Source organism: Macrobrachium nipponense, chromosome 22, assembly GCF_015104395.2.
Source record: "Macrobrachium nipponense isolate FS-2020 chromosome 22, ASM1510439v2, whole genome shotgun sequence".
Classification (NCBI taxonomy): Eukaryota; Metazoa; Arthropoda; class Malacostraca; order Decapoda; family Palaemonidae; genus Macrobrachium; species Macrobrachium nipponense.
In genome coordinates this window covers 54,363,646-54,389,729 of record NC_087213.1, presented here as the reverse complement: position 1 = coordinate 54,389,729, position 26,084 = coordinate 54,363,646, and the positions used below count along the sequence as shown (strand labels likewise).

General features: G+C 35.8%; 1 protein-coding gene across 8 annotated transcripts in view; it reads right to left on the bottom strand.

Annotated features, from left to right (window-relative positions):
- LOC135198664 (vascular endothelial growth factor receptor 1-like) overlaps nt 1-26,084 on the bottom strand; it is a 116,546-nt gene that overhangs the window by 67,624 nt on the left and 22,838 nt on the right. For 4 of the 8 annotated variants that reach the window (XM_064226466.1, XM_064226464.1, XM_064226459.1 and 1 more), the window contains exons 2-11: nt 23,111-23,179; nt 22,042-22,172; nt 20,797-20,877; nt 19,416-19,527; nt 18,643-18,770; nt 16,991-17,135; nt 13,482-13,627; nt 11,510-11,678; nt 3,823-3,980; nt 2,106-2,253 (exon numbers count right to left, since the gene is read on the bottom strand). In XM_064226466.1, the coding sequence (XP_064082536.1) occupies nt 2,106-2,253; nt 3,823-3,980; nt 11,510-11,678; nt 13,482-13,627; nt 16,991-17,135; nt 18,643-18,770; nt 19,416-19,527; nt 20,797-20,877; nt 22,042-22,172; nt 23,111-23,153 (1,261 nt within the window). In that variant the 5' untranslated portion in view covers nt 23,154-23,179. Of the gene's footprint in view, nt 1-2,105; nt 2,254-3,822; nt 3,981-11,509; nt 11,679-13,481; nt 13,628-15,155; nt 15,292-16,990; nt 17,136-18,642; nt 18,771-19,415; nt 19,528-20,796; nt 20,878-22,041; nt 22,173-23,110; nt 23,180-26,084 lie in introns of all 8 variants that reach the window. The other 4 variants (XM_064226461.1, XM_064226462.1, XM_064226463.1 and 1 more) reach the window with 4 other exon arrangements.

The window sequence follows — 26,084 nt, the reverse complement described above, 5'->3', positions numbered from 1 at the left end:
TTTATGGATTTCATGAAGTTTGCAGGTAGGAGAGTAGGGGACATTGATCCACAGAACATTTTGTTCTTGGAGTCAGACAAAAGGGAATCTACACTTCGCCAGTATGATTCAGCAGTTAAGAAGTTGTCTACTTTTCTCAGGGAATCAAATATCAAGGTAATGACAATGAACGTGGCTATAACCTTCTTCAGGACTCTGTTCGAACAAGGCTTGGCAGCTGCCACAATAACAACCACTAAGTCAGCTCTGAAAAAGATTTTTCTTCTCGGGTTTGGTATAAATCTAACTGAGTCTTATTTCACCTCAATCCCAAGGGCATGTGCACGCCTGCGGCCCATTCACAGGCCGTCGTCAGTGTCATGGTTTCTTAACGATGTTCTCAGGTTGGCCTCGGAAACAGAATACTTCAAATGTGATTACCAAACCCTTTTGCATAAGACGCTGTTTTTATTGAGTCTGGCTTCAGGTGCCAGGATTTCGGAGCTGTCATCTTTATCTAGAGACCAGGGGCATATAGAGTTCCTTTCCTCAGGTGACGTGTTGCTTTCGCCAAATAAAAAATTTCTGGCTAAGAATGAAGCCCCTTTGGTAAGGTGGTCCCCATGGAAGATTGTTCCGCTTCCGCAGGATCCATCTTTATGTCCTGTTAAGACTCTTAAGGACTATTTATCTAGAACATCTACCTATTCCGAAGGCCCCCTTTTCATTAGAAACGGTGGTGGTACCATATCTCTAAAGGGCATTAGGCAGCAGATTTTGTATTTTATCAAGAAAGCCAGCCCAGGGTCATTTCCCAAGGTGCATGACATTTGGGCTATAGCAACTTCTGTAAATTTCTTCAAATATATGAACTTTGATGATCTAAAGAAGTATACCGGTTGGAAGTCGCCCTCGGTTTTCAAAAAGCATTACCATAAGTCTTTGGAGGATCTAAAATATCATGCAATAGCTGTAGGGAGATCAGTGTCTCCTGCTACAACATCAATATAGTACTGTCCTTGTGTCATATGAATCTTTTCCATTATGCCAGCCTCATTAACATTCTACCTACCTCAGCAAATGTCTTTGTTGTCTTTGTTATTAGAATTGATGTATAGTGTTACTTTTATACAAATTATTGGTAATTATTTTATTATGTGTGTTTTGTTGACACATGTTATTGTTATATGGCGTTTTTTTGTAAATAATAAATTGTATTTTTCCAATTCTAGACTAATTTTTGATTTCTTTAACCCTTCTGAGTTCAAATTAATATTGTATTTCATTTCAGAGGGATGTAGCTTGGTGTTTCTCTGGTACAATTTCACGGAGCGACATGGCTGAGCCCAGAAAAAATATTTTGACGTAGGAAAAATCTATTTCTGGGCGAGGAAGCCAGTGAAATCCCCCCCACCCCCCTGGTTTCTTCTCTTCCCCCCCCCCCCCCCCCCCCCCCCCTGCTATGCACCAAGCTTCAATGCTATCGATAAGTATGACGTCACAGACGCCTTCACAAGGGGTAGCTGGGGTGACCTATGGGTCGGCTCCCCGTATTTAGGGTCTTTTGATGAGGAAAAGGCTAATTGGAGGGGTTGCTGTGGTAGTGTTTAACACTCGCCCCAGTTTTATACCGACACCTTTTATATAGGTGAGCGAGTCAGAGGTTTCTGACATGTCCAATTTAGCAGTTCTCTGGTATTATAGCAATATTTTACTAGAAATAGTAGGAAAAATATATTTCTGGGCGAGGAAGCCGTGTCACCCAGTGAAATATGTCTTCTTTAGCACTATTTCTAGTAAAATATTGCTATAATACCAGAGAACTGCTAAATTGGACATGTCAGAAGCCTCTGACTCGGTATAAAACTGGGGCGAGTGTTAAACACTACCACAGCAACCCCTCCAATTAGCCTTTTCCTCATCAAAAGACCCTAAATACGGGGAGCCGACCCATAGGTCAGTGCTAAAGAAGACATATTTCACGGAGCGACACGGCTGAGCCCAGAAAAACTGTTTTTCATATATTCAGGTATCAGATGAATTCCATATCTTGCAATAAAAGCAACACTAGGTATATGCCCAACTTTTCTTTCCCTTTGTAAATGAAATCGTGACTCAGTACTTACTCTTAACTTCAATCAAAATGGTTTTGGATTCATTGACTTCCTCATGTTCTATGATGGCTTCAATGGTGTAATTCCCAAAATCAGCAGCCGAGATATTCTGGATCTTAAGCCAAGACACAGCGTCTCCAATGTGGTGTTCTGTTGTTATCTGTAAATAAGATATGGTTCTATTAGTTATTTTATAGCAAAGTCCTTTGGGATGGGCAATCCATGGTCCCCATCTGGTCAGGGTTTGCCAGACACAAGGTAAAAGTATACATTTTTTGGTGTGGGAGGAAATGAAGGAGAAAATCTGTCCAAAACCTTCCCCAACGACAGAATAAAAGTATACAGCATGATTAACCTGTGCTACTGATTTCTATCTATATATACAGTAACTCAGCCAAGGAACAAAGTTTCCTTTTAATGAATTTTTTGGAAAACATTTACTACTAGTCATAGCATATAACATACTGTATCACAGCCAAATCCAAGTAAATACTAGCAAATGCCCTTTGCACAAATTGTTTGAACTGGCTGTCATTTTAACGAAATGGAGAGTTTTAAATGTATAATTCTCAATTGAAAGTATACAAAACTGACCCTACAAGAAGAAAACCCCTCATATACAGCAACAAATAATTCAGCACCCACTTCTCTTGGGTGCTTAATTACATACTGTTTTTAGCTTAACCAAAGGAGCTGATTTCTTATAAAACTGGGAAATGTAGGTATAAAAGTAACTACATACTCCTGAAATGCTATATATATCCACAAGCATTCTTGAACTAACACTTTAACTTTTACACTCCTCAGTTACTCAGACCTGCTTCTGTTCTATCTTCTAAATTAAAGAAAGCTTCACAATACTACTCCCTTAGAAAATGAATTTGCAAAACATACAGCTCCTGTAAACTGAACATAAATAATCCCTTGACAGTTACAATAGTTGAATTTACCACCTTATAAGATTCTTGAGTTTTGTAGCACTGATAAATCTGCCAAGTCATCAGCAATATGGTATGATAAGACACAAGTTGTGTCTATCATTTGGTCTTGTAAATGAACAGCTTGTTTTATTCAGTAAGTTACCATTGGTTCAGTTTTACTACCTACCATGATAAAAAAACAAAAAAAATTATACGTATATGTATAGATAAAACCAATAATGAATTGAAATTTTGGTTTCAGATGAATCTTAATACATCTCTATGAATGAGATATGGGAGTTGGCAGACTTGATAATTTTGACATTTCATCGGAGGGAACCTTCAATATTTAAAACCTACTGTTTGCAGATTGTCAGTTATGTAAATACCCCCACTTACCTAACTACCATTAGCTAGCTGTCCTGGTTGATAACTTCAATCTAGTTCTCATCTCAACTCGGATTTAATATCTCCAGGTACCAAATCACCAATTTAATAAATAATCTCACATATATGACACACAACAAAATGACAGAAAACTAAAACTTGCTATATTTAGCTACAAGATATTTACTGCACTGAAGACATGTCAAGATATTACCAAAGCCTATAGGTTACCATATACCTTTTATGATAAACATACACTCGGATACCCTGGGCTGCTACCATAGCCCACGAATGATAAACCACAGACCCAAGATGTTCCTATCAACTTTTATGGGAAAATAGACCTTTTATGTGGCCATACACAATACCTCTAATGATAAAATCTCTGATGCTACCACAGTCCTTCATTTTCAAGTACTTACCCTACTTGATTCCTTCACTTCTTCTCCTTTGTAGTTACGATAAATTATCTGGGGATCTGGGGGGAATGCTACAACCAAAGCTTTCCATTTGAGATAATCAGTCTCCATTATCGGTATTGTTGAAATACTTGTGATGTTTGCATAAGCATCCATAGCACCTGAAAGAATAACCAGCTCATGATTTCCTTAGATTTAAAAATGCAAGTTAGGGCCTCTGGCAGTGAAGAATTAGGTAAAAACAGAATTACGTAAAAGGTAGGCATAAGATGAAGCTCCTGTTGGAAGGACAAATAAAAAATGGAAAAAAAATCCTAAAAAATCCAATGGTGATAAGCTGAAATAGGACATCATGCCAATGCATCCATTCCATAGAGATCTATCCAAGATGACACAAAGGCCACAGGGCTTAACAACTACAGAAGATTTTGATGTCTAAATTTGCCTTTATGATCCTCATTTTGACAAAACCTTTCCTCACCAAAAAGCACAACAAAGAAAACAGACATGATTAGCCCATCACAAAACTGTTCCATTCAATGCCACAGAAGGGCCGAGAATTTGCAAAAGGCTGGGATAAGTGAAATCCTCCTATCATATCTTACTATGTCATCTGTGATCAATCAGCAAACACTACACTAAAGGAATTTTGCTTCAAAATTTCAATCAGTCACTAGGGTCTCTAAATTCACTTATTTTTGGAGACCAGTTAACAAATTTATCCTTACCATATTGTGGTTTAATTAACTAAAAAAAAATTTGAAGGGCCAACACTTGATGAAAACAAAAAAATCAACCACAAAAGAAGTTAAATAGAGATTATTACTTTATTTGCCTTATTAAAAGTCTGAGCATACAGGTTGTTCATATTTATTTGCCTAACTGTATCCAAAACAACACTTTGATCTCTAAATATTACATCGTAGATTATTATATTGATTATGAATACCTTCCAAATCTAGACATGATTTCATCAAAAGTTTACCAGAACATGTGGTAGGTTTCCATGACTTAAAGTTAATACTGTAACTACATTCATGAAGATAAAGAACAGAAAAGCCCTTCACAACAACCTTGCATCTGTTTCAAACAAGTAAAAATGAACCAAAGTTTCTTCGGCGCAAATGAGTTTTCTGTACATTGTATAATCAAGGCCACCAAAAATAGATCTATATTTTGGTGGTTTTTGGTATAATGGTGCATGTGCCACAGCCCATGAAACTTTGGCCATGGCCAGGTAGTGACCTGTCCTATATTGTTGTCAGATGTATGATTATGGTGAACTTTAACCTTAAAATAGAAACTACTGAGGCTAGAGGGCTACAATTTGGTGTGTTTGATGATTGAAGGGTGGATATCATCACACTAATTTGCAGCCCTCCAGCCTCAGTAGTTTTTAAGATCTGAGGGCGGACAGGAAAAAAGTACTGACGGACAGACAAAGCCATCTCACTAGTTTTATTTTCAAGAAAACTAAAACCAACTATCAAAATTACTTTGACAAAAAGTGTTCCTCAGATCTATTCAAACCTAAGTTTAGGGAACCTTCCACATGGTAGTTCTACCCATTGAAATAAAACCAAAAATATATTAATATGAAGAAATAGAAGATACTAAAAATGCAGAATGAACAGAGGGAAGAACGATATATATATATAATATATATATATATATATATATGAATAACTTGATCACGAAGTATATAAAACGTGATGGTATGTATAAATAAAGGTTTTTTTGCCACGAAGGAAAAAATGAAAATGCGAGATAGCCAAGTACTTTCGGTCCTGACAAACTGATTTTACAGAGAACAACATAGTCAAAAGAAAGTTTAATATACAAACTGACACAACAAGATTAGCAAGCAATAAGGGCGATTTTCACTCTACAGAAAGGAGGAGCCGCCTGAGGGTAGCCACACCTTGAAGGATACACGCAGTAAACAAGTGATTCTCCCAGAAAACAGTACATTTTGAAAAAACACGGGAGCATATACAATTTAATATCATGAATTTTTACACAAATTTTCCCCCAAAAAATTATTATTAATGAAAAGACGAAAGAAAATATAAATATATGTATATATTGAGCAAGAGAAAGAGGGAGAGAAAATATCGAACCAGAGAGAGAGAGAAATAATAACTATATACATGTGGGACTAATTTATTAGTTGTTCATTTATTTTAAGGTCCTTCATCCTTCATAAACATCTTACAAATATATGGGTCCAAATGGTACATTCCCAGACTAAGATTTAGGTTGTGTTTATTAGTGATTTGTATAATTGCCGATTCCAGTAAATTTCTTGAAACATAATCATTAGATCTATCAATTACCGAGGTATCACCCCAATTAGAAAACCCACAAATAATTTAACATATGTACCTTTTTATTCTGGCCACCATCTTAATATTAAAATTTCAATTTTTTCTTCTATGTTCCTACGCGCTTTGCGTATCACGAGTCCACAATATCTGGACCAAGAAATAGAATACATAAAAAAGATAGGGAACGATCTCTGCTACCCACCTCATTTAATTGATTTATGTTATCAAAAAGCTCACAAAAAGTTTTATAGTGTTGCTATTAATGAAAAAGAAATGCCTAAAAATGTACTTAGCTTACCTTATTTTCGTGGATTTGAAACCATACAATCAATATTTAAATCGTTTAATGTTAATGTAGTGTTCTCTTATAACAATACCATTAAAGATATGCTAATTAAGAATAGTCCCGTAACAAATAACAACATCATTTACAAAATTCCTTGTAAGGATTGCCCATCGTTTTACGTTGGTCAGTCAAGTAAAAATTTATGTGTACGTATTAAGCAGCATATGTATTCAGTTAGAACAGCCCAGACTTCAAATGCACTGTTTATCCATCTGAGTGAAAAACTCATTGTATTAATTGGGGTGATACCTCGGTAATTGCTAGATCTAATGATTATGTTTCAAGAAATTTACTGGAATCGGCAATTATACAAATCACTAATAAAAACAACCTAAATCTTAGTCTAGGAATGTACCATTTGGACCCATATATTTGTAAGATGTTTATGAAGGACCTTAAAATAAATGAACAACTAATAAATTAGTCCCACATGTATATAGTTATTATTTCTTTCTCTCTCTGGTTCGATATTTTCTCTCCCTCTTTCTCTTGCTCGATATACATATATTTATATTTTCTTTCGTCTTTTCATTAATAATAATTGTTTGGGGGAAAATTTGTGTAAAAATTCATGATATTAAATTGTATATGCTCCCGTTTTTTTGCAAAATTTTCAAAAAATGTACTGTTTTCTGGGAGAATCACTTGTTTACTGCGTGTATTCTTCAAAGTGTGGCTACCCTCAGGCGGCTCCTCCTTTCTGTAGAGTGAAAATTGCCCTTATTGCTTGCTAATCTTGTAGTGTCGGTTGGATATTAACCCTTAAACGCCGAAGCGGTAAAAAAAAATTGTCTCCCGTGTGTCGGAGGTGTTTCGGAGTGAGTGCGGAAGCGGAAAAAATATTTTTTTCAAAAAAACACAGCGCGCTTAGTTTTCAAGATTAAGAGTTCATTTTTGGCTCCTTTTTTTTTTCATTGGCTGAAGTTTAGTATGCAACCATCAGAAATGAAAAAAATTATCATTATCATATATAAATAATGCGATATATGATAGTGCAAAAACGAAATTTCATATATAATTGTATTCAAATCGCGCTTTGCGCAAAACGGTTAAAGGTAACAAGTCACTTTTTTTTCGTTGTAATGTACACTAAATTGCGATCATTTTGGTATATAACACATTGTAAAACAATAAAAGCAACACAGAGAAAATATTATCACAAAATGATGCATGAATTCGTAACGCGCGGACGTAAAAAAATATATCTAAATATTGTTATAGATACTTCGAATTTGTTTCAAGATGAAGTTAAATGATGGAATATTACGATACTGTAAGAGTATTAGCTTACAATTGCAGTTTTCGACCATTTCGGACGAGTTAAAGTTGACCAAATGTCGAAATTTTTTTATAAATTTTTTTTATATGCAATTATTTCGGAAACCTTTAAATATTTTTCCTTTTATTCTACATGAAATTGCGCACATTTTCATATATAAAACTCTATGAAATGCCTAATATGAAACGGAGCAAATTTTCCGAGAATGCATTGTACACATTTCGGAGATTTATGGCGGAGAATCCACGCGCGGAGGGAAAGGAAGTTTTTTTCATAAATTCACCATAAATTGAAATATTGTGCTAGAGACTTCCAATTTGTTGCAAAATGAAGGTAAATGATTGAATATTAATAAAATATAAGAGTTTTAGCTTACAATTGCGTTTTTCGACCATTTTGGTAGAGTCAAATTTGACCGAACGTGGTTTTTTTTCTATTTATCGTGATTTATATGCAAATATTTCGAAAATGAGAAAAGCTACAACATGAAATTGTGCACATTTTCATATATAAAACTTTATGTAACAGCTAATTTAAAATGGTGCAAACATTACCACAATCGCACGTATGATTTTATCGGAAGTTACCGCGCGGACGTAAGGAAAATGTTATTTTTTTCATAAATTCACCATAAATCGAAATATTGTGCTAGAGACTTCCAATTTGTTACAAAATGAAGGTAAATGATTGAATATTACTAAAATATAAGAGTTTTAGCTTACAATTGCGTTTTTCGACCATTTCGGTAGAGTCAAAATTGACCGAAGGTTGAAAATTTGTCACTTATCATTTTTTATATGAAAATATTTCAAAACTGATAAAACCTACAACCATGGGTTGTTTTTAATTGTATTGTGCATGAAATTGCGCACATTTCCATATATAAAACTTTATGTAACGGCTAATTTTAAAATGGTGCAAACATTACCACAATCTCATGTATGATTTTTTTCGGAAGAGTTACCGCGCGGACGTAAGGAAAAAGTTTTTTCATAAATTCACCATAAATCGAAATATTGTGCTAGAGACTTCCAATTTGTTGTAAAAGTAAGGTAAATAGTTGAATATTACTAAAATATAAGCGTTTTAGCTTACAATTGCGTTTTTCGACCATTTCGGTAGAGTCAAAGTTGACCGAAGGTTGAAATTTTGGCACTTATCGTTATTTATTATGGAAAATATGTTTTCAAAACTGATAAAAGCTACAATCATGAGTATTTTTTTTTTTTGTATTCTAAATGAAATTGCGCACATTTTCTATATAAATACTTCATGTAACGGATAATTTAAAACGGTGCAAAAATTATGTCAAAGTGACGAAATAATTTTTGAGTATGGGTCACTGATACTTTTTAGTGCAATAAGAAAGAAATTCGCGCTTGCGCCTGCCGTAAGCGAAAGATTGTAAACAAAAACAACGCCTTGATCCGTGAACTCCCAGCATCCCCCAAGGCGCATGATTCAAAAGTTTTCGGCTGGTAGGCCTATAAGTATTTTTCGGCGAATTTTTAAAAAAAAACTGTTTTGAGTCGACGTATGGTACGTCCATTCGGCATACGGGAGACATTTTGACTCGACGTTTAATACGTCCATTCGGCGTTTAAGGGTTAAGCATTCTTTTGACTAAGTTGTTCTCTGTAAAATCAGTTTGCCTCAGTAAAGGGTCCGAACAGGACCGAAAGTACTTGGCTATCTCGCTTTTTCATTTTTTCCTTCGTGGCAAAAAACCTTTATATATATAATAGATAATATATATATAATATATATTATATATAATAATATATATATATATACATATATAATATATATACTATATAATATACTATATATAATATATATATACAGTAGTACCTTGAGATACGAAATTAATCCGTTCCGAGGCACCCTTCATATCATGAGGTTTTCGTATCTTGGACCACATTTTACATGTAAAATGGCTAATTCGTTCCAAGCCCTCCAAAAACACCCCAGTAAATTATATTTCCAGGCCTAAAACACATGCTCTAGGGTTACAACGCCAATCCGACGGAAGAAATATGACTCCAAAAAGGCAAAATACTGTACATACTTGAGTAATATTCAACTGCATGTTAATGTTTCAACCCCATTTTTACTGCATATATTAGGACTTTAGCATATGTCCCACTTAGCAATAAGCCTAGCCTATGTTAGCGGTTGCTACTGTAGCCTAGTCTATGATTCTGACATCTAAACCCAAGAATCTAAAAAGCTTAGAATATGCCAATAAAATGTATAAATAATAGTATGTATCATTTCAAATAATTATTAATTAATCATTAACTATAATACACAAACAAACAAACAAAAAACCTTCCAATCGATTGTTTACATTCAGCTCTTACCGTCTTACGAGTACCGAACGAACGCCAAGCAATCATTTTTCCTAGGACACAGTAAGCCATAAATTTTCATTAGTATCTCTCTTCAACTAATGAAACTACCAAACAGTATAATAACCATTCATTTCTATTCTTTATTCTATCTTTACCTAATGAAGATACAGAGTTACTGACAGCTATAATGAAACATATACGTAACGTAATATTAAAACAAGAAGAATTCTAAAAAATACGTATTTGTTGGCAGTCTGATTTATTTTATATTTTATGATATCTAATTCACAATTTTTTTTATTAAATGTATTGCATGTACTCATTTCAAATAATTATTAAGTAACCATTAACTATAATAAACAAACAAAAAAAAAAAAGCTTCCAAACTTCTGTTTACATACAGCACTTACGAGTATCGAACGATCGCCAAGCAATCACTTTACACAGTAAGCAACCATAAATTTTCATTATCTCTCTTCAACTACTGAAACTACCAAACTAGTATATACCATTTATTTCTATTTTTTATTCTATCTTTACCTAATGTTTTTTTTTATTAAATGTGTTGCATGAATAAGTTTTTCAATTTACAGCATCCTTTTACCAATAGAATACTTAAAGCACAAGGGGTAGATGCTGACCAATAGGAGAGCAGGATCTTATGGGGTGACTAACATCAGGAACCAATGGGAGAGCGGGAGGATGGTGGCAAGTTTACTCAGCTGGCGGCAGGGGAGTTTTAAAATTGTTCTCGGTGGTCTGGGCGAATCTCGGGACTTTCCAGCAACAACCTTTCGTATCTTTGAAAACTTTTTCGATGTAGAGCTGTAAAAATTTTCGTTATTTGTTTTTGTATCTCGAGTTTTTCGTAAGTTGAGCTTTCGTATGTTTCGTATGTCGAGGTACCACTGTATATATATATATATATATATATATATATATATATATATATATATATATATATATACATAGATATATATATATAATATAATTGGAATATATAGATATATATTATATATATGTATATATATAATATCATATATATATATATACATATATATATATATAATAATAATATTATATTTATATGATATACATACACTATATAAAGAAAGCAGACTGATCATAATGAAGCAACAGAGGCTATGGCACTTAGGCCTAAGTCACAGTAAAGGTACTGAAGCCAAGGTGTAAGCACCTAAATATACCAAAGGCACAGATTTTTTGACACTTGGGCCTAAGTTCCCAAATACACAGAGGTCAGCACAAATTTGCAATAAAGTCATAGAGTCATGGAATGTAGGCCAAAGTTGTTGTGAGGTCTCTAATGACATAGAACAGAGAGGGATGTATGAAAAGAAGCTGAAATCTAACAGTCACTTACCTTGAACATCAATTCTGCGCATATCTTCATTAGGTTCCATCCCAGAAGCTGATACTTTACATTTATAATAGCCAGAGTCCTCCAGAGTAGCATTAGACACAGTAAGAGAGCTCATTCTGTATGAGATATCCTGGCGCTTGACTGGGATTGGAGGTGCTATTGTAGGCTTCTGAAAAATAAAGAGGCATAAGTTGCAGAAGATATTGGAATCTCAGACACTAATTCATTCTTGTTTGAAGGTGAATTTCATTTTATTCAGAGGTAAAAGGTGACAATGGTTGGTGTTTTCTTTATCTAGAAAAATACTGGCTAATTAAAAAAACCTTTGAAGTGTACATATTGTTTAGTAGACGTAGTGACCTCCAGCATAATAAAATACTGAAATATTTAGATACTGAATCTCGGCAAAGATTTGTGCCTCATTTTGCAAGTTAGTGCTACACAAATCATGGAGGTGGATACTCTCTTCAGAAATGCAATTGTAGTAAAAGCAACAGGTTCAGATAAAACTGACTTTATTAAAACACCAGTAATTCAATACCTAATCAATCTTAAGCTAGAATTCACTTCCTAACAAGTACAAAGATGATGCTTTTATGTGCTAATGGAGCAATGCAATCCACAAACACCTGGTCAACAGTTTTTTGCAAAATTATCTCAGAATAGCCTCAAAATCATACTCATCATAGGAAACATTAGGTTTCAATACCTAGTTATGCTCTTTGTAAAAATGATGAAACTTAAATAATAATACGGAAAACTTTGGGAAAGGGCTTTTCAACCCTGACTGACAGTAGTGACTCATGTGCTGTAAATTATTCTCAGCAGATTCCTTCTGAAATATGGTTAAAAAATATGCTTTGCCACTTTTTTATAAATAACAGAATTTTGTGAAAGAATCACTTCCAGGACACAGAACGAACTTCTTGGCCTAAAAAACTAGAGCTCTATGGAATAATTACTGTATATCTTTAACACAGATTACAGAAAAAATGCAGTCTGCATGATGATCCAAATAACACAATGAGGAGGATTTCCAAAAACAAACATGGATGATGAAGACAATAATGATTATCATTGCCCATTTGTATTCTGAGCACAGACAGGTTTACTGTATACAAGCACATTTTTTTCTTTGCTCCAATTACATATCTTCTCTACTGGTACAAACATAACTCCAACATTGTTAAGGTGATGTCACTAATTCACAAGCATGCTTTACTTAATAATACTAATGCTTTTAATGTGTTACAAGATTCCTGAAAGCCAGTTCATGTAAAACTAAGGGAAAGTGACCACCAGACTCTATTCCAGGCTATATATATGAAGCAATAACCTCTTGACAATATGTCACCATAGCATGGGCTGGTCTGCTTGGACCCTAGCAAAAACCAAAAGAAAAGTTAAACTTTGAGAAATACTGTATATGCACATGTCAGATGAAATAAGTTCTTTACCCTTTTGGATATGTAATAGGTAAAGCAAGAATTACTATACATAGTAGATTCACATCAACCATGCATTTGATGTCTAGGCTAGTCCCTTATGATGCTTCTGATTGGCTGTTGATAAGCCAGTCACAGGGCTGGAAACTCTGTCTCTATTGAGAGTTCACATGGGTATGTTCCACCTCTCCTGAGGGATACATCTTTCAAAAGTATCCCTCAAGAGAGGTGGAACATACATCCTGCCTATGTGAACTCTGAGAGACTGAGGAGAGTTTCCAGCGCTGTGATTGGCTTATCAACAGCCAGTCAGGAGCATCGTAAGGGACTGGCCTAGACATCAAATGTATAGTTGATGTGAATCTACTATAGCTTATAACCCCATCATATTTGGTAGTAATCTCTATTCATTTCCCTTTGAACCTCAAGGTTTTCAGTGGAGATCTTATCCAAAATCATTATAAAACTGAGATATTAGGAAGTCACATGGTGCCTGTTACAATATACTACACAGTAGAGCTACTCACAGTGTCGTCATTGGGCGACGTCCAGTGGAACGCCACTTCAGTATCTGTCAGCAATGAACAGTTGATTGTGAAGCCATACCCAAGGACAAAATGTTGACTGGTATCCCAGTCAATGACTGGTTTGGCTAGCCCTGTCTCCCTGGCTGCTGCATGGAACCGAACAGATTAAACAGTTAGACATAAGCAATACATCAATGTAATAAAGTCCCCCCCCCAAAAAAAAAAAACACATTAGAACTAATTCAGATATTTTTAAGTGTTGAAAATCCTCAAAAAAATACATAGTTTTGTTTAGATGTGTGTCCCTGGCTGTATTTGTACTGGTGAAACCTGGTCATTGTATTTTACTCTATTCTTACATCATAATGTAACTTTGGTTGTCCCTACAGATGATTTCAAAAGGAACAGTTGTGGTTTCTTAATTCTTGGTGTACTGTACAGCACTTCTAACTAATCATGAGATAAAATCCAGGCTCTAACAAGATACCAACATTTCATGCATCTCCCACAAAGAACAGTGAATGTTTAATCAAGTGTGCATTAGACTCAAAGACAAACCTAACTTCAGTCTATGTAGTGAATACAATTAATGGTAAATGACATGTCCACATGAGAAGCCATTACAGCTCACAACTGGCAGATAAACAAGAGAAAAACTTTGTTTTAATTTTTAACAAACTCAAACTCATGACATGTTGGAGGCAGAATCCTAATATGCATATGAGGTACCATGCCAGATATAAATAGTAATCGCTTCCATTTGGAAGATGTCAAACTTGCATGTAAGTACGTACTGTTACACTCCCAAATGTAGCTGAGTCATAGACAGAACTAACGTAAAGTAATCACAGAGTTACAACGATCTCGACTTGAACCGATCTAACCTTACAATGGTTTTGAAAAAGATTCATAAAAAATTCTTCTCCGAATTAAGGCGAAAATCAGAAGTTAAAGCGGTCCCGAATTTAAGGCAATGTTAGCCTGGGTACTAGTTTCTGAGCTCCCTCATGTAAGTAAGTAAGTAAGTGTCGCCATCCTTCCAGTGTGCAAGACAACTGCTTAGTTAAAGGTAAGGCTTTCATCACTTTGTTTTTTATTTTTATAAATTTTCTAAAGGTAAGCCACCGCCCCAGAAACAAGTCTCTGTCGTAACTCGGGGACTCCCTTACATACATATCATAAACAGAGAAGTACCTAAATAGTATGTAGTAATCATGAAGTGTTAGGCAATTTATCAAGAAATACTCAATGAAGAAGCATACATATAAGTAAGTGAGATTCAAATCTTTTATTCTAACAAGACTTTTAATTTCTAAGCTTGCATAAAGCAAAACAAGTAAAAGTGAATCACAAATAAACAATAAAGTAACACAGCAGGGTGTCATAAGTCTAACCTGGACCCAAGAAGCACAGCTTCTCTTTTTATTCACATATGGGAAAAATCACAGTAGAAGAATTTGTATAAAAGAAGCGGTTCGGTAGTGTTGATATAATACCCAGCAGTTACCAATGACTTAAAACCATAAGATTTCAACTCTAGTGTAAATAGATGCTTTTATTATCATTATTCATGTGTACGAGTAACTCAATCTCCCATCATATGCTCAGCTAGTTTGCTTGAATAGTAAGTTACTTGAAGTGGAACTGGTTTCACACCACACAGTTATTACTTACGGTTGATTTGGACGACGATGCCGGGCAAGTTACTGTAGCCATCTGCTTGGCAAGTGTAGTAACCGCTGTCTTTGATGGCAATGTTGCGAAAGACAAAGCCTATTTTTGGGTCACGCTGGTATTTGGTGGATGGTATCTAAGCAGGCAAACAGGGAATATAAGCCATTGGAGAGGATGACAACAATTAAGCAGTAAATAAGCACTGCTTATTTTGCAGGAAACAGCAAAAAGGCTTTTGATAAACAGCAACTGTTGAACACCACTTGGATGAAAACTTATCCTCTAGTTGATACAATTACAGAATGATTATTAATGCACACACTTGATGTTCACTTAAATGCCCTGAAGTCAATTTATGTACTGTGGCATAGCTTCGCTACTTCCAGCAAGTGCCTATTTCTCACTATGTACTGAACAGACATAAACAAAAGGATTCCCGAGTCACTAGGTGCATTTGCCATTAAATACTGAATGCAATGATGAATTTATTCATTTTTAATCTCTTTCAACTATCAATGAACAGCATGGGTTAGAACTTGCCAGACATTACCAAACTACAAACGTACTTAAAATATTCCAACTGGGGGCAAAAAATGCTATATCATCCTTGAAACAATTTTGACAGTGATTAGAAATATACAATGAAAAAGCAGTTGAAAAAAAATGAATACCATAACAAACTATACGTGCATGAATATCAACCAAGATAAGCAAACATGTGCTATGCAGCTGGTTTTCTAGCTATTTTTTGGCGTGGTATATTTGTTAGGAGGATTAGTTACAGCAAAAGCCAAAATAAGCCACAAAACCTAATACTGTAGGTGAGTTCTAGGCCTGAAAATGCCATATACACACACACATAATTGAAAGCACACGTGAACTTGCACATTGTGCATGAAAATATACTTATTCCTAACTTATATGCAAATACATTTACATACATGCAGAGAATTACAGAAGTGCAGCTAATTACTATATATAGAGAACAACTACTATAACATCCATCATGAGTGGTAACATTTTAAAGAAGCCCTTCAAAACGCAACTCTAACAAGTGATTTGTTAATATTCTGTGAGGTAAACATTCAGCAGGAGAGTTATGGAAAGGCTACTGTCTCTTGTCTGGGATACACTTCAAATGCAGATATATCTGGTCAAATATGAAATCATCACTAGTAACAGAACCTAAAGTTCATGATTTTCATTACTCTGAGACACCACAAAGATGATATTAAAAGACTAAGCAACAGTTGGAATTGACTGCCTGGGGAAGTACTTCGGTTTGTGCCTATAAAAATAGTTCTGAGGAACCCATCCTATGAATCCATTCTTTTGCATTCTTTTAAATAAACTAATCTTGGTGCAACATCCCTACTGGCACAGAAAACCTCCAATTAACATGAATAGCCTTCTGTTCAGAACTAGATAAGCTCAGTCGATGTCATTTGAACAAAGACTTTTCATATAAATCCTAGAATTATTTGGCTCTTGCATCTTTGATCACTTGTATATGCTGGGGTAAAACTTGACTTTCTGAATTCAAACTTGAGAATGTTCTAGAGCCGCTAGGTTAGGTCACGATAGGTCTTTCTGGCTGTTAAAAGAAATCATATACAGTACATACGTACCATGGCTATCTGCACCATTTTCCTCAGCATGGTCATACCATCATGTGTATCTAAAGTATACTAGTTCTATTTCATTTCAGGATGAATCTGTGGACACTGTAATAATGGAGTGGTTGGCCCTGTTGCAGAAGCAGGATGGCGAAACGCACTTCTTAAAAGCAAAGCCTCCGCTCACTTACTCAGTTAATTGTTTGCATGAAAACTTACCAGTGTCAACAGACACCTTGAGAAACAAATTAGTATCATGACTGGAAGGCTTGCACTCGTAGAATCCAGTATCTTGTACTCTAACATTTGTTATGGAATATCCATGTCTACGGTCAAAGACAATGCGCCTGTCGTCGCTGGAAACCTTCAGACAGATACGAAGGAGAAAATGTGAAGGATGCCAACTTATTGTCTCAACATTTGGCCAACTCATGGCTGAATTCATGACCAAAGTATAATTTACACCCATATCACTGAGTGTCCAGCATATTAATTAATCTAACTGAGAAAGAAAACAGGTCATAAGCCCTTGACTTATGAAGTGTTTCTCACTGTCACTCACACTATATATTTATTCTGTTTTCACATCTCTAACAGAAAAATGGAGAGGGTCTTTTTCAAGATTTTCATTTAAGAAAGAACATCTCTCTTCATCTCTGTAATGCATTTTAGATGGGAAAATGTTCATTGTAAAACTTACCTGAAAAAGGATTTGTTTCCCTTAAATTATGCAATTTTTTATAGGTTGTAGCTCAGATATCTCTGAAGGAATGTCAATTTAATTGAAATAGTTTGTGGAACTTGCTATAAATTGCTAACCTAAATACCTCGCTTAATGTTGATTAAATGTTATAAACACTGAAAGAATGTGAGTGGGAAGGGAAAATTAATGTCCCTATCTATCACAGGACTTGCAAGGAGGAAGCTGGTTGGGGAGAAGGAGAAAAATTCCATCCCAGCCCTCACAAGGTCACAGAAAAATCTCCGAAAGGATGAAAGACAGGAAGAGACAAGAAGTGAATCCAATACACTCCTCCCTATGTGTTGTTCATGTAGGGAAAAAAAATGTATGTACAATATTAGACAATCGAAAATTTCATTCTTGTGGCCTGGTGCCAAAGGCAGCTCAAAACACATAAAGGCACTGTTGCTCTAGTACTAGTATTAGTTCCAATCAAGTCTACTAAGACATGCATGACATATCTAGGTTATAAGTTTTCTACACATACCTATACACTTCCCTTGTTAGCCATGCAAAGACAGAATGATGATGAGAGTGACAAACTATTAATGGAGACTAAAACTTATTAGACAAACATCTTAAAAGCAATTTTATACAATACATCAAGAGTTCATTTTATCTTAGATTTAAGAACAGCACTGGAATAGCATGAATGACAAGCATTCCTGATATCTAACCTATCTTGAGAAGAGTCAATAAGGTCCATTCTGGTATCGCATCTCTTAACATCTTGCACCCAACTCTGTCAAAAACACTGGCTGTTTGGTGCAAAGTTTGTTGCTAGATGTTAAGGACATCAGAAGACATTGCTCTTCATCTTTTTTTTTTTTTTTTTTTTTTTTTTTTTTTTTTATAAATTATGGCAACTGTCTCTGTGATGTTGTCCTGACTCAGGTAATGCTTTATAGAATGGAAAGGAATATAAAATTGAGGTCAAAGGAGAGGGCGGAAAGTAAGATGGAAGAAGAGGTTATGAAATGAGGCCCAGTATAGTAAAAGGAATGAGAGGGGCTGCATCTAGGGGCCGAAGGGACACTGCACCACATGAGATGCTCTGATGGTACTAACCCCCAATAAGGGGGTTAATGCTTTAAATCTATATACAAATGAAACAAAGGCAGTAATTTACCTGAGACCCATCTTTCAAAAGAGTAACAGTGATGTTTGGCATCGTAGGGCGACAGTCGATGACCAGTTTTCTGTCAGTGGTGATCACTAACGAAGTTTCGTAATTGGGAACAAGCCCATTCTCACCATCTGACAGAGACAAGTCATCAGTCAAGCAACTAGAAATATGGATTGTGTTCTTCTACTCTATATGCCTCAATCTGACCACTTTTGATCAGGCAAGAACAAGATCTGCTGCATCAAATGGAGATCAACCCTGAAGGCGGTATGACAAGGGGAATTTTGCAACATCTATCTGCATCTTTTGCCAGACTCTTTGCTAAGTGGAAATATTTTGTTTTATTTGTGTATAACAGAAGCTGCATATATTTGTTACAGTGATAGTGCACTAGAGATAATAGCCTGCTTAGGCTATTTTGTGATGCTAGCTCACTGGAACAAATCAATCATTTATTGACTATTTGGCCCAAGATTTGGTGGAGAGATGCTCAAAGATGACATTAGAGTGCACGTGTGACACCACCTTGACTTGCTGAACAAAATGATCTGAAGAGGCCGACACAATATGATTCCCTTCAAAAAAAAAAAGGTTGGCAAATACAGCAATGCATACTTCATCAAGTCATTTAAGGCGAGAGTAGAATGGGCATCTGAGTTAAGTTAGGCTTCATAATATTTCATTAGCTGCTTCTTTGAAAAATTCATATGACATTTAGTGCTAGGTCTTGCTATCTCATTAAATGCGCCAGCTTATCTATGCATATCACTACTCACCATATACATAAACATAGGTACTGGCAACTTTGTCTTCTTCCTGAACATAGTCTTTCACATCCTTGTAGTGGCAACGATAGAAACCCGTGTCCACTGAGTATGGGTCTGTTACCTGTGGGAAACAAAAAAAAATTCATAACTTAATGGAATGGAATATAACATTTCGGTCAAAGGTCAAGAGCTGGGACCTATGAGGTCATTCAGTGGTCAAACAAGAAGAAACCTCACATTTACACTTTGAAACAACTGTTATGAGAGGGTGGAAAGTAAGTCGGAATAAAGAGAATACTATGAATGGAGATACAGTAGAAGGATTGAATGGGGCTGCAGCTAGGAGCCCAAGTGACGCTGCAAAGAACCTTAAGTAATGCCTACAGTGCACCTCATGAGGTGCACTGACCCCCTATGGAGACCAAGCCAATGAAAAAATCCCTTCTTTTGACTGAGTGTGACGTGGTTCTCATCAAGTTCAACAGGTATCAGCTACAAGCTTAGGCTATTCTATTGTGCAGTCTGAAGGTCCCTTGTTAGACATATGTTTGCAACTGCTTGTTTAAAAGGGTATACATACAATTTTAGGACTAAAGTTACTTTACTTGGCCGTCCCATCTGCCTTAACCTAACCTAAACTTAATCTAGCTATCTTATTCATAATTTATATATATATATAGTTATAGATATATATTATTCTATATAGATATATATATGATATATATATTATATTTATATATATATATTATATAGTATATATATATATATAGCTATCTATGCACACCTCCGGTTAACTGTGGCATCAGTTAACGGCTATCTGGTTTTACGGCGCTTGCTAGACACTGTTAACTGGATTTTCTATGCTGATATCCGGTTAGCAACGCTGATCTCTAGTTAACGCCCCCGATATTCGGTTAGCGGCAACTTTTGGTTAGCCGCATTGGCTGGGGACAGAACCCCTGCAATTAACCAAGGGCTGGCTGTATATAGTATATATATATACGTATAGTGTATATATAATATATATATATACTATATATATATATACTAGTATATATAATGTATATGGATTATATATATATATATATACATATATAGTATATATATATATCTATAGTATATATATATATGTATATATATATATATATATATATATATATATATATATATATATATATATATACACATACAATAGGGTACCAACTTTCTATTTTTGGGGAATTACCTTACTACCTATGTACATACCCTTTCTCCCTCCAGCCTGTGACCTGACCTCACCGAATGAAGTCAGGTCTACCAAGGGGCGACAAGACTAATTAGAGAGAACTCTACAATTCTGCAATATTTTCTCTGGTAGTTTTAACAGAACGCAGACAAGCAATTTACTCACAGTCAACGTCGAGACGTAGGGAAAATCCGTGCTTCCATGGAACTCGTCTGATATGTTCAAGATTTCGTCCGTAGGTTGAATCTAAAATGAAAAATGTACGATCTTTCATGACGTAATAATGCACGGGAGTTTTGTCCAAAGTGACAGTTTCAAAGATACATAATTATGCACATCATTTACCATATACTACATATGAGATCTCGGGGTTATATAGCAGATCAAAAAGAAAGTAATAAAGAGGAGTAAATAGTGATTAGAAATACTACCATATACATATGAGAACTCGGGGTTATATCGCAGATCAAAAAGAAAACAATAATAAGGCGTATAAGGTGATTAGAAATACTTCATAAATATGTAATGATGAGATATGGAATGCATGACATCAATATAACATATAAATGAAAGGTCGTAAGGTTACGTCACACATAAGTAAACATTAGTAAATGAGTGATAAAAAATGGATCATAAATATCAATTAAATAAGAGTTGTAAAGGAAAGTATGACCTACATACGCAGAGCAAGAAAACGTATATCATATGAAGATATGGCTATCTCTCAGGTCTTATATCATTAATTAAATGATAATATAAATCACATAGCACTCAAGAAAAGTTATGTGAACATGAGATAACTAGAACCAGGGACCACAGTTGAATAATTCGGGGAAAGTAAACAGGGTGGCGGTTAAAATTAAAGTAGAAATTATTTGTTGATATTCGGTGGGAAAAAAAATTGTAACAGCACCTTAACTTTTTTTTTTTTAACAGAAAGGGGTAATGTTGGAGGATCAAAATAAAAATACACATTTTGGTGCAATCTGAAAAAAACTGAAGCTAGACGATTAAGAATAAATAGCATGAGAATTCAGTCATCTGAATTATCATTACGAGGTAAAACTACAAAGCAAAACTACTGTTCAAAGTTAAATATACATATCTATGCACTAGAACCTTTCTCACGAACAGTGTGGTGTACCCGCCCGCAACTGTGTGAAGTGAGGAAACCAGGAAGTGTGTGCCTACCTTAAACTATGCCCGCAACTGTGTTTGTGAAGTGAGGAAACTGTGCCTACAGCATACTACTATGCCCGCAACTGTGTTGGTGAAGTGAGGAAACCAGGAACTGTGCCTACCGTATATTACGCCCGAAACGGTGTTTGTGAAGTGAGGGCTTAGGAACCGGGAAAGACTTATCGAAAAGGTCCAAAGGAGAAGAAGGATAAGAAGTAGAAGACGACTTACCGACGAAGTCCAGTTCCAGGAGAGTTTCTCCGTCCCCTCGCAGCGGATGGAAAACCTCTTATCGGTTCGATTGTCCACCACAAATTCGTCCGTGACGTTAAGCCGAGGCCGGTGACAGGCACACCGGTTACCTGACGAACGGGGACAAAAATTTATTTATATTTCAAAATCTTATTTCTCATTCATTTCTGACTTGGCTAACACCGTAACACCTTCCCCACCCCCAACAACATCACGAGGATCGTTGGATTGGAACTTGGATAATACCAACGTCCTAATCTTTAGGCCTATGTGGAATCAGGAATTTCGGGGTCTGCAAACATGATTCCATCGTGGATTCAGACGATGACTTAAGTTTCAAGGTACACAGATGGACCTTGGAATGCCTCAAGGTCCAAAGGTAGATTAAAAAAAAAAATAAATAAATAAGAATATTTCAAGTTGGACCTTGGAGCTCAAAGTAGATAGACTCTTATGATATTTCAAAGTCCGCAAATATACGGACCTTGGACACTCTCAAGGTCCACAGAGACCTCAAGAAACTTTAAGTACTGCAATGTTATTTCTACAGCTTTTCTCAACAGCTTTTTAAAGTTTCTACCTTTTTAATAAAAAAAATTATATAGAATTTTGTGCACTGATTTGATTTCTTCAAGCATCGGCATGAAATTTTATATATCTCTCAAGCGTTGCAACAAAATTTTACAGCTTGTTTAATGGCATTTACAAAGTTTGACAGCAATATTTTACAGCTTTAAAAGTGCTATGAGAATAGTCTACAGTTTGCGAGCCTACTGCAAAAAATAGTTTACAGCCTCTGGACGAATTGTTGCAGCAATGTCTTATAGCTTTTGATGGAGTTATTGCTGCAATGTTTTATAACCTTTGCATAGAAAACTAAAGCAATATTCTAACTTTCACGGCAATAGCTTAGCTTCTAGAGTTATCCAACTAAGGGTATAATTCAATGTAAGCACTGAACAAAATTCTTCATCAAATCGAACCCATAAATTGTCCTATCTTTTAATGGTGCGACAACAAAACAGCATTCTGAAAGTGCTATACTTACCCAATCCAAGTACGACAAGTAGCCAAACTAACCGACTAGCCATCGTTGGCGAGAAGGGGCGGGATTTACCTGCAAGAGAATGGAATTGAATTTAGTATTTAGGCCAAGCACTGGGACCTGTGAGGTCATTCAGCGCTGCAACGGAAATTGAGAGTATAAGAGGTTTGAAAGGTGTAGGTAACAGGAGGAAAACCTCAGAGCAGTTGCACTATGAATCAATCGCTAGGAGAGGGTTAAGGAAAAGATGGAAGAGAGTATGAAAGGAGGTATGCAGTAAAAGTAATGAAAGGGGTGGCACGTTGCAAAGAACCTTAAATAATACCTACAGTGCACCACACGAGAGTGCACTGATGGCACTACCCCCCTATGGGGTGGTATACCTGCACTAGAGAGGACTGAGTATCATTCTTAAACATGCAAAGGGAATTGAAACTCCCTTACACAAGAGCAAAAAAAAAAAAATGCCACGTTTTCGAGAATTATGGTTATCTTGAATCACTAGAGTATAAATCAATATTTTAATTCTTTCATAGCCTAGTATATTAACCCATTCTAGAAGGGTTATCATAAAATCTGAAAACATCGGCCTATCGTTCGTGGTCACATTCTAACATCTGATAGGAGCAGCCATAAGGGAAGCTTTGAAGCCTCTCTTCTCTTCTTCTTCTTCTTCTTCTTGTTTTCGATACCAAACTTCAGGGCATTGCTGCAAATACCTTGTTGCTCGATCCAGGAGGAACTCCGAGGGGGTATGCCACGAGGAATTCAAATTCCCGAGAGAAATGAATTCCAATTGTATCCTTCAAGGAATTCCACGAGTATTCCAAGAGCGATTCCAAGAGGGTATCCTATAGTCTATGCCAGTCGACGAGATAGTAATTTGAATAACTATAAAACTGGTACTTATAGTTTTTATTACAAAACTTTTTCTAAAAGAGAATTATTTCAGGATTTATTTGCTGTAAAAAATTGGTATTTTAGCATATTTTGCAGTCTTTCTAAAAGAAGGAACGCTGACTATAGTCTCGCCAGCACAGCGTCTTAAAAATATCAAAACGCTGCTTCTAAACTGGTAATATACCCTAGCTAGTCCCCTCTTTTAACCGATAACATTTTGCGAATATTTATTAGTTTAAAATAGAGAGACATTCACTCCTCATCAAATAAACGAAAACAATTTAGGAGCGGGAAACCCCAAAAGCCTTGCCCCACATCTTCTACGAAATTGAATGCCGGGGGTGACATGACGTTGGTGGGGGAATGTCCACTTGAACTGAGGAAACTTTGATCACGGTTATATCCTCTGTCTAATTAGAGTAATTTCTCCTCTTTTTCTTTATCTCTTCGTAAATCCAACATCTTGAGCGGAGAATGATAGTATAGAAGGGAATTGGGAAATAAAACTGTATCTTCTGGCGAGAATAATTTTTTTTTCAAATATCGAAATATCGAAAGATATCTAATTATTTGCTTTTGATTTAAAGAGGCCTGGCAGTCGGGGGTGACGAATTTTAAATTTCTCTCTCTCTCTCTCTCTCTCTCTCTCTCTCTCTCTCTCTCTCTCTCTCTCTCTCTCATGTCACACCGTTGGTCCCCACATTATTATTATTATTAATATTAATTATTTATTTATTATTATTTATTATGATTATTATTATTATTTTATATTAGTTATATTATATTTATTATATTACTGGAAAATAAAGTCCACTATAGTATATTATATGCAGTATGTGCTATATATATATATATATATATATATTTCATTTAAAGATCACGAGAAAGGCAACATATTTTTGTAAAACTAAGACCGAATTTTGCCCGACATAGTTCTCAGTTGTTTATCAATAATAATAATAATAATAATAATAATAATAATAATAATAATAAACAACTCGTTATGCCATAGATCTACCCTTGGAGACATCTTTAAACGGGACTGTTCGAACACACCTATGGCCTACGCACACACAACAGAAGACGCCCACCACAAGTCTCCGAGAATAGGAGAGAATGTCACAGTGATCTCTCTCTCTCTCTCTCTCTCTCTCTCTCTCTCCGAAGTGAAAACTAGACCACAAGTGACATCCTCCACCGGAAGGCTTTTGTTTGTTTGTTTGTTTGTATGGTGTTTTTACGTTGCATGGAACCAGTAGTTATTCAGCAACGGGACCAACAGCTTTACGTGACTTTCCGAACGACGTCGAGAGTGATCACCAGAAATACACATCTCTCACTCCTCAATGGAATGGCCGAGAATCGAACCCGCGACCACCGAGGTGAGAAGCAAACACCAAACCAACCACGCCATGAAATAGCGTGGTTGGTTTGGTGTTTGCGTTCCACCTCGGTGGTCGCGGGTTCGATTCTCGGCCATTCCATTGAGGAGTGAGAGATGTGTATTTCTGGTGATAGAAGTTCACTTTCGACGTGGTTCGGAAGTCACGTCAAGCGGAAGGCTTTTATTAAGTCCTTACTATCTCTGAAGGAAACTGCACTTGACGAATAGGCGCTTCTTGGGAGTTGAATTAATAGGAAACTAAAGTTTGGGTAATGCCAGGACGGACATGTGTGACTTATGTTGCACTGAGTCTAGAAATGGTAGAGAGAGAGAGCTCTATCAACAAAGAGAGAGAGAGAGAGAGAGAGAGACTATAAACAATTATTGAGAGAGAGAGAGAGAGAGAGAGAGAGCTCTATCAACAATTATTGAGAGAAAGTGCTCCATCAACCATTTTTGAGAGAGAGAGAGAGAGAGAGAGAGCTCTATCAACAATTTTTGAGAGAGAGAGAAAGCTCCATCAAAAATCTTTGAAAGAGAGAGAGAAAGCTGTATCAAAAATTTTTGAGAGACAGAGAGAGAGAACTCTATCAACAATTATTGAGAGAGAGAGAGAAAGAGAGAAAGCTCTATCAATAATTTTTCTGAGAGAGAGAACTCTATATCAACAATTATTAAGAGAGAGAGAATGTG